General features: G+C 47.8%; 2 protein-coding genes across 2 annotated transcripts; both read right to left on the bottom strand.

The window, feature by feature from the left end:
- Positions 1-2,905: 2,905 nt before the first annotated feature.
- LOC101767540 (probable RNA-dependent RNA polymerase 2) lies at positions 2,906-8,591 on the bottom strand. The gene is made up of 4 exons (XM_004978001.4): positions 7,903-8,591; positions 4,872-6,769; positions 4,463-4,613; positions 2,906-3,916 (listed from the first exon to the last, which is right to left on the bottom strand). The coding sequence occupies exons 1-4, from the start codon at positions 8,452-8,454 to the stop codon at positions 3,125-3,127; spliced, it is 3,393 nt and encodes a 1,130-aa protein (XP_004978058.1). The 5' UTR covers positions 8,455-8,591; the 3' UTR covers positions 2,906-3,124.
- A 1,692-nt stretch (positions 8,592-10,283) lies between these two features.
- On the bottom strand, positions 10,284-11,183 carry LOC101758591 (MLP-like protein 423). The gene is made up of 2 exons (XM_004975833.3): positions 10,909-11,183; positions 10,284-10,800 (listed from the first exon to the last, which is right to left on the bottom strand). Exons 1-2 carry the CDS (start codon positions 11,087-11,089, stop codon positions 10,475-10,477), a joined length of 507 nt encoding a protein of 168 aa, XP_004975890.1. The 5' UTR covers positions 11,090-11,183; the 3' UTR covers positions 10,284-10,474.
- Between the last annotated feature and the right edge of the window lie 1,324 nt (positions 11,184-12,507).

The raw sequence follows: 12,507 nt of genomic DNA, 5'->3' as shown, positions 1-12,507 counted from the left end.
TGTTCGATTACATAAGTGGAGGCTAAACGGCGAGACGAATCTATTAAGCCTAATTAGTCTATGATTTGACAATGTGTTGCTACAGTAAACATTTGCTAATGATGGATTAATTAGGCTTAATAGATTCGTCTCGCTGTTTAGCCTCCACTTATGTAATGAGTTTTGTAAATAGTCTACATTTAATACTCCTAATTAGTATCTAAACATTGATGTGACACTTGCTTAAAAATAAGCAAAGGAACCAAAGGGGCCCACCAAACCGCCTAAGCTGTAAACGCGCGAGCAAGAAGCAACTGTGCTTGCAGTTTCCTGGTTGCTACACGATCCCCAAGAGGTCAGAACACGTCGATCCCCAGGAGGTCAGAACACGTCATCAAAACTCAAAAGAGTGCCAAGCAGCCGTCCCAACTAACCAGAGAACGAGGCCCTCGGCATCAGGGGCGGATCCAGCAGCGGGTCGGGTGGGTCAAGGGGCTCAAGCACCCTACTACCGTGAATCCCACGGATCTCCCCTAGCTCCCCCTACAAATTTGAGGAGGGAGAAGAAGGAAAGAAGAGGAGGGAGGAGGAAGAAGAAGGATAGAAGAGCTTCCCCTAAACTTCAATCCAGCATTTGCCGCTGCTTGGTGTGGCAAGTACATTGGTATCGTCTAATAGGCGGTCTCATGCATTGACACGTAATCTTGAGATGATTTAACAGGCAACCTGTACAATGGGTTGTCCTATAAGTTGTCTGGTAGTGGTATATAATTCCTTAATTTGTGCATAAGAAAAATAAAATATTATGAGTTGCATAGCAACAATAACTCATACAATGGTTGTTAAGTTGTCTCGTAGTTCTACAATTTAGCTCGTGATTGTTTCGCGAAGCAACGACCTCTTTCTCTCTCCTCGCTCTCTCTCCTCCACATCATTAAAAATCCTACATGGTACTGCATGAGACGACGTATGAGACCGCTGACGTGTAGCAATGTACTTACCCTTACGTAACAGCTTAGCTAATCGTACCTGTCGGCTGCCTGGATGCTCTGAATATTCCATCCAGAGTGCCTGAGATGATGATGGAGCATGACAGGCCATTAGCAATGCTGGATTAACCGCCTAGGTAGCCTCTTGGAGCTTTTAAATTCATACTCCCTCCTTTTAAAATTTATAAAACTTATTTCATCTCGTTATAACAAGTCTTTGATCAAGAGTATTTAATCTCGTTATAACAAGTCTTTGATCAAGAGTTACTCTATGAATGCAATATTTTTTATGACACAAAGTTGGTGTCATTTGGTTCTTATTCAAAAATATCTGCTTTGTGTTTGTAATTTTATATCAAAATAAATAAGGAAAAAGTTCAAATTAGTACCCCAACTATGACCGAAGTCCACATAACCTCTAAACTATAAAAACCATTTATTTAACCCCTTGGATTTAAAAAATCAGCTCATTTTCCACCTTTGGCACTTAACTAAACTGGTTTTCACCGCGTGGACAACGGTTTTGTTTATTTTGATGATTAGAATGGCCACGTCATCTCTTCTCCTCTCCCATCCCTGCTGTTCTCTCATGTTTATTTCTTCTTCCATGGCAAGCCAAAAGCGCTTGCACAGTTAGAATTATGTAATCTTTGTATACAAGCTGCAAGACACAATTGTTTCGCTCGTCAGTGCAGCCCACGCATGCCTCGGTCCCGTCGGCCACAAACGCGCCGCCGCCAGCAGCTTGTGCACGTGCACGTGCGCCAGCACGAGGCACCACAAGCCTGAGCAGGAGCCGCAGCGCACCAACCACCGCAGGAACTTGCAAGCTCTCACGGTCTCAACAGAGGCATAAGCCGACGAGGCGGTCGTGCGCATGATGCTGTCGTGGCCGTAGTTCCCCGTGCCGGATCCGAGCACGACCGAGCGAGCGCGTGGCGCGGCCGAACGGTCAATAATGGAGCTCGTGGCGCTTCCATTCCCGTCAGCGCCGCATCCCCCGACGCTCCTGGTGCTACCGCTGCCGCTAAAGAAAATGATCGAGCCACATCCGAGCTGCGGTGGCCGGGCGGGCCTGGCGGATTGAGACCTTCAAGCTCATCCAAATGGTTACCCTGCCGTGGCCTCTCCCAATGGCCGCCGCAGCCGCGTTGCCCCGCGCCGGCAACTTGCCGTACCCGGGCGATGAGGATGAAGATGAAGCCGTCGCAACCGGACGCACGCAGCGGCGAGAGTTGACTGCGTGAGCAACGCAGCACGCGGACCATATGCTCAGGCGCTCAGCCTCAGCCATCACCAGAGCTCGGCCATGATAGCTGACATGAGCAGCCAGCCAGCCAAGCACTGTCCAGGTGGCCAAAACCATTCGCATGGTCAAAAAGGTGGTTTCAGTTGGATGCTAAGGGTGAAAAATGAGCTAGTTTCGTGAATACAGGGGTTAAGTAAACGATTTTATAGTTGGAGGGGTTATATGGATTTCGGTCGTAGTTAATAAATATTAAAACCATTGCCACACCTTGTTTAAACGAAACGAAACAGGCCTTCTAAAGAAGAACGACGCCTTCATTCGGTTGCGTCTGCTCTGATGGCGGAAGCTGAAGCACTCAGAGATGGAATACGGGACCGAGTGCTAGTGGAGACGGACACTTAGGAGCTTGTGGCCCTTTGGCGATCACGTGGGAATGACAGGTCCGAGATTGCAGCAATCCTAAATGATATTCAGGAACTATCGGCGGGCTTCACTTCTTTCTCGATTGGCCATGTGAGGAGGACGGCCAACACTGTTGCTCATTTGTGCGCTAGATACGCTTCTGCCTCTAGTTTAGCCGCTCTCTGGGTTGAACAACCCCCTAGCTTCTTGCAGCTATGCCTGCTTAACGATTGTAATGGTGCTGATTACTTAATGAAGAAGCTATGTTCCAAAAAAAAAAAAGATATATCCAGCTACCGGTAAAATCACAAAGTGAAACCAAATGGGATGGCAGATCATGAACTTCCCACAGAGTACGGTTGTTAGAGCTCTGACAATCTGCACCCGATATTTTTTTACAGCACCCAGCAGTGCATCTTATTAGCTTACGGTCACACAGACAGTCCAGATTACCACTCGCATCGCAAGTTCACTTCACTGGCGCACCGCGCAGCGGCACTTCCGTCTAGGCGTCGCAGTCCATCGGCACGGCGGCGGCGTCTTCCACCCGCTTGCGGCACCTCCTGGCCGCCTTGACCGCCAGCAGGGTGTCGCAGGCGAGCCAGGGGAAGCTCCAGAACCGCTTCTCGCCGCGGCGGCACGGGTGGTACGTCACGTGGTACCACGCCGACGCTAGCTTCGACGCGTCCTCCTCCCTGCGCGCCCTGAGCCAGCCCCTCACCTCCTCGTGCAGCGCGTCGACGGCGGCGATGATCCGGTCCTTCATCTCGAAGTAGCGCTTGTTGTCGCGCCGCAGGTACACGAGCTTGTTCCGGATGTTGCCCGTCAGGATCTCGTCCTCGCGCTCCGCGGAGTAGTAGGTCATCAGGGTGCCCAGCTTCTCGGCGTAGGCCTCGTAGTGCTCTTCCGCGGCGTCCAGGAAGTCGTGGAACCCGGGGCACTCGAGGTCCGGGTCGTACTCGGAGCACGCAGGGCCCTCGGGCAGGAGCGCCTCCGCGTTTTCCGCGTGGCGCAGAGCTGAGCGGTAGAGCTTGCCGAGGACGCCGTTGGAGACGTACATTGGCTTTTCCCACCGTTCCATGAAGTCAGGGAACTCCCGGGGCCTCAGCGCCCGGGGCATCTCGGCTGGAGCACCTGTCTTGGCGAAATCAACCGCCATGGAGTGCAGAGCGGCCAGCTGGAGGCACTCAGGGCTGCGAGCTTTCAGCGGATTACGGTCTGCGTGGATCAAGTGGGCGGTGGAGATAACACCGAGGGCATCATTTATCATGTAACTGACGAAGTGCTTCTGGATTTCCTGCATTTCAGAAGTTCTTATTGTAACATTTTCACTCAGGTGATAATAACCATGCAAGATGGAAATATTGATACAAGGGCATTTGTTAGAAGTGCATCGTGAGTATATATACACTTGGTTCAAAACATTCAATTTTTTTTCATTTTCTGGTGTATTTTCAAGTACATTGATTACTTCTACATGCGGATGTGCATACCATCTTAATACCATTCTGGCTGGATAAGAATTTGGAAGTTAGCTACCAGTTCTATATGCTCGTTATTGACATATCAGCGCATGTTTCATTAAGTTCGTGCCCTAAATATATAAGCGCATTTTAGAAACAAGAAAAGGTTTCTCAGCTCCATCTATATCATTAAAACACTACAATCCATTATCTCAGGAAAAAAGTTGCAGCAATTTTTAAACACTTAAACCTTGGTGATATTTGCTGCTATAAAAATCTGATATTAGCATAAGGAAACTTCAGGTCTTCAGCAAATCAACCACAGAATTACATAGTCAACAAAAATGAGTGAAGAAAAAAGAATACACTCAGGAGTATACCTCAAGTGTAACAACATGGTCCATTATGCGTGGCCTTGTTGCAGTGTAGTCCATAGGTGCATCAACCTTCTCAGGAATCAGTTTGTCATCCCAAGTAATAAAGAAGAGATCGCCATCCAAATCACCACCGGAGCATTCATTTGGATGAGGCCTAATAAATTTGAAGATCAGTAAGGATAGTGCAAGCATTGATGTCATTAATCTAAAGCAAGGATAGTACAAGCATTGACAGCATTAATCTAAATACTTAGTTGTCAATTACAAAACTGGAAATCAACATAATATGGATAACATTGCTAGAAAAGACCAGTGTCTTGTTTCAGTGAAGAGGGCTGCTTCACAGCCATGGACAAAGAAATTGAACTGGACAAACCTAAGATAGTCATCTTTCAGCTTCAGAATAACGTACCTGTCCCCTCTCTGAGGAAATACAACACAATCAACAAGGCCCCTAGCATCCAATCCGGGATCATATATAGCTTCAAGTACTCTGACATCACCAGGATGGAGACATGGGTTTTTTGAGATTGCAACTTTTCCAACAATTACAGCTGTTTTGCCATCATCATTACAGAAGAATGGCTGCTCACTATACTTCTGCTCCTTGCGATTCTTTGTAATTCTAATGTAAACTTGACCATAGTCTAGTTTGCTTGTTTCATCCAAACAACCGATGAGAACACGGCCTTTCTGGACATGAATCTTACACCTAGTTCTTATGTCTGTCAGCCTGTTAGCCCGATGGGCTTTGAGAATCATTAACAGGTAAGGCTCTGAACTTGGTTCATAGCCTTGCAGCAGCATCTCAGCTGCTATCTTGGTATCTGCACCACCAATTTTCCCTAGGACAGACAAAGCAACTTCTTTGTTTGTTAGCATTTCATCTGACTCGTGCATGTCATCTTGTTGCATCGACAAAAATATTTCATCCTTTATACCCAATGTTGAAAGAAGAGATATAATTTCACGATTCACGTAGCATGGCTGAGACTTGCTCCAATTTGTGATGTTCAGCATAGTGCTTTTTGATTCGAACTTCTTCATACTAGGTCGCAGAGAAAGATTGTAAAAGGAAGTAGGATCAACAGCAATGACTCCTTTATAGCCACCATACCTTATTTGAAAAGCAGAAGGAGGGTTATTAGGGTCTAATCCAATTGTTTTGGCAATTTGTCTGGCGAATCTCGAAGAGATCTTTCCAATACCATCAGAAAATATGTATTTATTGCCATCAGTTGTGACTTCAATATCTGGGATTACTTCTACATCATATGATGAGACTTCGAATGTCTGCCTGGAGGAGCTGAACAGCTGACCCATTCGAGCTGCACACTTGGAGACTGAACGGATATCATTGAAGTGGCCCATCCACCTTCTTATACTCTCAGCACTCAAAGAATCATTTGAAGCAAACATCCAAACAGAATTACCACGAAGTTGGCTTGCTGAGAAGGCCAAAAATTCATACTTCTTTGGGCCAATGCAAAATCCTTCTTTTAGAATAGAGAGAATACGATGATACAGGTCAGTTTTCAAGGGGGTAGAAAAGAAACCTTGTTCGATTCTAGCTGACAATGCATTGGGTGAAAGCTTGCTCCAATCTTCATCAACAAAAGTAACTCTAGCAAAGTCAGAAGCATACTGAGAATGGTACTTAACCACATAATTTGAAACTTCTTCCTCAGGCCCCAAGCAGTATATTTTCGATGGTGTGATGTGAATTCTGTAACACCTCAACAATTTTCCTTCACCTTCACCCTTCTTGGACAGCAAGGTTTTCTTACTAATCTTCATCCTGTGAGCCTCGTGTCTGATAAATTCCAAAGGTTCATAACAGGTAGATTTCAATTTGCTCACTTTCTCAAAAATCCTCCTTAAAGTACCAATTGGTAAATCTTCGAGCACTTTGAACAGATCAGCATTAACATGCCTGGCCACTAGCTTCCCCATGTGAACAAGAGAGTTCAAACGAAATAGAATTTCATAAGGTACTGAAAAGCCACTTGGGCAATCAACAAGAGGAACCACTTTGGAGGAGGAGCCAAACATATCCATTGAAGAAATGGCCAATTCCCCCAATTCTCCTGAGAAGGGTAAACTTTCAAGAATATCTGACACTGGGGCACCTTTGCTCAGTTTTAAGACAAGAGTGGAACACTCCCCAAAAGAGCTATTAGGTGTAAAATCTAGTGCTCTGACCCATGCAAACTTGGCATCCTCCTTGCATGCATGAAAGTGCTCATCTGTGAACCTTGATTTAATTGTAGAGCCAGAAATTGCAGTGTGGATTCTCGGTGCATAGGTCAGCTGCAACAAGCATATAATATTTAATTTACCAGACAAGCTTCAGATTCATTAAAAACAGGCCCAAAGAATATTTGCATCTGAAAGAAACTGATAGCCTAAGAAATATGACAAGCACTAAATCTATATCACTGCAGATAATGTGTATTCACCAGGACAGCTTGATATTAATGGTAAAAAAATTGAAAGAATATTTCGGGCCTGTTTGGCAGAGCTCCCAGAGCTGATTCTCTGCTGAATCCAGCAGGAGCTCTGCCAAACAGTTTTTCAATGATTCTGTGAAGTGATTCTCTGAAATGAACTAAGAGGATGGGAGCTGAAAAAAGTAGCTTCTCCTGATTCTATGAAGTGATTCTCCATCCTGATTTTAAGAGTTCATGATAGAGAATCAAAGAGAATCACTTTCAGCCACAGAGAAGTCAGCTCCCATAGAGAATCAGAATCAGATGGAGCTCTACCAAACGGGCCCTTCATTTGTAAAGTCTACTTAAAATTAGTAAGTGACCAAAGCTTAAACAGTTCCCCTCCCAATTAAAAAATATGAAAAGAGTTCTCATGTAATCGGATCCAAAAAAACGCTTGAAATAACATGTAGTGGAAACTCAACTGATTTGCGCAAATATTAAGTTAATTGTCTGCTTCAAATTTAAATATAGTATCCTGTATGAGGATTACGTTTATTGTGCATAGCTCAGGTCTTTGAGTAATAATTCAAAACGAAAATGGTTAATTTATGCAATAAATGTATGTATGTATTTATTTTGAACGCTGCTACACTATATACACTATAGCGCCCATGGAAGACTCTAGCAGGTAGCAGCCCATATAGGACTGAAACATCATCTGTCTCTGTGGCACGAGTCTGTCATACTCTTATTCTGCTAGGATATTAGGCTAAAATTGAGGTCCAATATCTGTAGATTCACTTGCTGACTTGCAACTCTACGCATATTGAGCTAATTCTAGCACAAGCACTCGGCCATTCTCCTGGCTACTGAGTGAAAATAAGGAGATATCTGCTTGTAGCATGTAATCTATTAATTCAAAACAAATAATCAGGTCGCACTCAGTTTCACAAACGGGCGCATCAAAGTTCGGGACTTTCTGAATGGAATAGCACGGTATAAGCAGCTCACCTGCAGCAAGATGGCGCCCGTCCCATCGAAGCTGCATCCGAAGCACTCCCTGATGTCCTCAAAGAGAACCTCAAGCTTGTAGCTCCGGGAATCATGTTTCAGGTAGAGGTCCACGCGCCGCTTCGCCGGGATGATCTCGGCGCGCACGCCGTCCCAGGCGTAGGCCACCTCCAGCTCGCGCTCGGCGACGCGGTTGCCTACAACGAGGCTCGAGCCGAGGGCGCGGAGCGCGAAATCGGGCGCGCGGGGCAGGAGGTCGACGTGGGCGGGGGAGACAGAGAGGCGAGAGCCGAGGAAGGGAGGAAGGCGACCGGAGGAGGCGAGGTCGACTGCGCGGGTGGCCGCCGCGGCGGAATCGAACTGCACGGACCCGTGGCCGCGGCTGAGCCAGCCGCGGTGGGCGGCGGCGATCTCGCAGGCGAAGGCCGCGTCGGTGGCGACAGCGGAGTCGAAGAAGGCGAGGAGCTCGGCGGCGATGGCCGAGGGCGGGATGTTGGATACCCGCACCGTGGCCGTGGCGCCGGGCGCGGGAGCCGCCGCCGCCGCAGACATAGCGGCGGGGGACGGAAGGGCCGGGATTCCGGCGATGTCACGGCCGGAGGTTTTTGTGTTACAGCCTGAAAAGAGGGTTTTGTAAATGGGGCAAAAGGGCTGCAAAAGCCAGTTGTCTCTGAATTGATCATTTTCAGATTCTATTAATAATTTTATAACATTTAAGGTAGATGTTCGGACATTGAGAAAAAGCTGAATAACACGTGAATTATTGTCTAACTCTCTCTAACCTTAGCGATGCACACGGTTAAAGTATGCTCATCCGTATGCATCTTTCATGATATTCTCTAATTTAGACTTCTTCCTAAAAAATCCTCAAGTTTCAAATTTATTGTCACGTATCTTCCACTGTTAGGACCGACTCTCCCTCCTCCCTCACCTTAATGTCGATGGCATTCGCCCTTGCCTCTGCCATCGTAAATCCTCCCACATCAACTTAACGTAGGTGATTGCCCTCGCCCTCCCTTGCCCAACTAGTTATCCACTGCCGTCTCCAAACGCCTCGCATGATGTTGCTACTTGCCACTCTAGAGCTTGTTCCATGTTTGGTGGACACATGTACCTTGGTTCCTTAGAACCACAAACCCTAAAAGCTCATCGATGCTCGCCGAATGTAGAGAAGGAGAAGAAGAGATATGAAAGAAAAATTTGTGTGAGAGAAGGACAAAACATTCGGACGTGATTTAGCATTTCCCAATATAATTTATGAGGTACTTTCCGCATAACTAGTGGTGAGAATTTCTATGTAGGTTTTTTTTCTTTTTCCCGATTATTGGATCATAGTAGACAAATGAAATTAATTTTAACTATAGAATGTTGTCGTAGTTAGTGCATCCTACAAATTTCATAATACACTTTGAAAATTATTTTTTAACCTGAGCATTGCTGCTTTTCTAATAGAAAATGACATTTTCTAAGGCATGTACACTCTATGGTCCTTAAGATAGCTAGTTTCCGCTACATTTTGCATATCGTGAAGTAGAGAGAATTTCATTGGGTAAATCGCTATCTTGTGTGGGGAATGTGTCAACACTTGCATTGTTGGAGAAACCATTTTTATTGTCAATTATTTAATTAAGTGGAGATACAAATAGCTAACAGGTTAGCTCTATCTATCATTGGAGGTGCCCTTTACAAACTTTCGAAATTAGTTTTCAGAAAATTCTAAGAATAGTTTTTTGAAAAAAAATAGAAAACTTTTTAGGGAAGCATTTTTTTTAATAATTTTTATAGAGCTATAAAGAAACTTTGGGGGGGGGGGGAAATTTTCCATGAAAAATAAAAAAACAAAGAGATAAACAGCCCGAACGTCTACATCTAATGATAATCATAGCTACATCGGTGCTGTAATCTGTGGAGTAGTGAGTATAGAGTACTAACGTACTGATTTCAGAATTTCAAATCACATTGGTGCCGCTGGCGTGATGACTGAACCACAGGGAGTACCGGCAGCAGGAGGATCGAGACCGTTAGTCCACAACGCCGGCCACGGTGGCCACTTGTTTTTCGTTCACGGTTCATCTGTAACGCGAGAACAGGGAGGCAACGCACGTGATGCTCCTGCTGAGAGCAGTACAGGCGGTGGAACATACGGCTTGAATTCTTCATCTGGCAAAGTACCTGGTGACATATAGCACCGTCTGGTTTGCAGTTGGCACCAGGGTCCAGTTTGATCGATTGGCTCATCCCAAGTGTCCGGACTCAGGAGGAGTGGCAAAAGTAGGCGGCAGCGCTCTGATCTTACACGCGGTGCGCGCCCCTCGGGTGCGCGCGCAGCTGCTCGACGGCGGCTCCACCTCGGCCTGCTGCGCTTATGCGTGTTGGCACGGTTGATGCAGTGACGCGAAGAACTTTATTGACTGGGACCAGACTGCAACCTGCAGACGCACACGATCGCTGAATCGCCGCAGGCTGCAGCGACATCAACCGCGGAAACAAGGACACGACCACCCATAACTACCAAACCAACACGGACTCGGACACCACCGCCACCACCAACGACGACATGCACTAGCGCGTGCTAAACGACTGCGATTTCCGCCTCGGCGGACGGAACGATTTCCGCCTGGTTCTTGAGTAGGTAGTCGTCGAGGTCGTGGAACGTCTTGGTGGCGGTCTCCTTGATGACGTCCGGGTCGGGCACCTGCTCGCTGGCCTTGTCGAACTCCATGGACCAGTTGACGACGGCGCCGGCCTCGCCCTCCTTGGCCGGGGACACCTTGAGCGTGATCTTGAAGTTCTTGTAGAAGTTGACCAGCTCGCCGTCCACCACGCTGTACGACACCACCCTGTTCTCGTCGTCGACAAGCTCCACCTTCTCCTTGGCGAACGTCAGCATCGGCACCCCTGCAGCAGCAGCCAGCCGCCGTCGTCAGCATCGTATCGACTAATCGACACCACCTTGTATTGTAGTAGAAGTTGACGGCCATATATAGCAAGAGGCGTGTCACGTACCCTCGGCGTACTTGAGGAGGCGGACGGTGCCGGCGGACTTGCCGTCGCCCTCGACGGTCTCGATGCTCTTGTACTGCTGGGGGAAGATCTTGGGGAACAGCTCCGTCGAGTCGCGCAGCGCCGCCCACAGCTTCTCCGCCGGGGACTTCACCTCCACCACCAGCTCGGCCTTGGAACCCATCCTAGCTTGCAGCTGAGCTCTACCACCTCCTATGCTACGAACTGTGCAGGTGAGTGCTGTGCTCGTGATCTGGCGATGGCGAGACCTCGGCCCGGCCTTTATATAGAACCAGAGAGACCAGCTCTGACAGTGACTGCTGTTCTTCAGAGGAGACGCAGGCAGCTGCTACTGCTGCCGGCCATTGAAGGTCTCCCGGCGAGATCCAACCACCTTGCTCAGGCTCGATTTATAGCGTCCGTCGGTGCATCAGATCCACGCCGTGCAGCGACGCCGATCGCCGATTGATGACGGTAACATGCACGCGCCGTGCTCTCGCTGAACTGTGAGGCTTATTTTTTCAGACGAAATTGAATTGTGAGGCTCACTGGCTGCACAGGTTGGATCGGAGTGATTGGAGAGATTCTTTTGATCTGAAAAATTAGATGAGGCCGGGCAGAAATGGAATGGTCTGGTTCGCAGTTGGCTCCGGTTTAATTGTTCGGTCTCGGTTGGAACAGTAAGCGTCTGTCGAGGTGCAGGAGCAGTGGCAAAAATTGTACTCTGATCAGAATGCACGGACAGCGACGGGTGCCAGCCAACTGCAATGGCGAGCCGTTCAGGGCGTGAGTTTATGTGCTCGGCCAAGCCGCAAAAAGTTGTTGACGAAGGCCTGTTCACGGTGCCAACCCGTTCAAACCGGCAAACCAGACCATAAACCGACTATGCGATTCCCACCGGGTTGGGCTAAACCGGGTCTGAAACCAGTCAACCCGCTGAGAAAGTCCGTCGCTAAACTCATTAGCAACCAAGGCAGCTACGGCACCGCCCCGCAGTCTAGCAAGCGAAGCGGTAGATGCTCGAGCTGCGGCGGCAAGAGTCTCTCATAAAGCTCGCGACCCATCACATCTGTATGTTTTCTCCTATTTTTGATCTATTCCTTTCTTTCGTTGCATTGCCTCCTGCGCTGGCAACTAAGCAAGGTCGTCGAACAAGCATGCAAGCAGAGCTGGACCTGGAGGATGGGCATGCTGTCATTTGTTTCTGCAGTGAGGTTGTTCCTGCCGTTGCCGCCGAAGATGCTAAGGCCACCAGCCGTCTGTTATTGGCGGCATGACTTCAATTTCCAGCACAGCGAACTCGTGGAGGCCGCACAAGCGCTGGTACTTCAATTCCTTGCGAGATAGAGATCGTGGATGTCGCTCTTCTTCGACTTCCGATGGTGTAGACGTCGCGATCTCGAACGTTCGCGACGATCTACTTTACCTCTGGTTCTAAACCGCATAGCCTGTCAAACCAACCCAGCTAACCCGCAAACGTACGGTTTGGTTTAGGAAATCACCCTAAACCGCGTTAAACCGCCATTAAACACGCCTAATGAAGATCCATTTTGTTGGCAGTCTCGGTGCTCGCATGAGATTGGTCAGTATTCTGAACATCAT

This window comes from Setaria italica, chromosome VII, assembly GCF_000263155.2.
Source record: "Setaria italica strain Yugu1 chromosome VII, Setaria_italica_v2.0, whole genome shotgun sequence".
Lineage (NCBI taxonomy): Eukaryota > Viridiplantae > Streptophyta > Magnoliopsida > Poales > Poaceae > Setaria > Setaria italica.
This window is presented reverse-complemented; position numbering and strand designations above follow the sequence as displayed.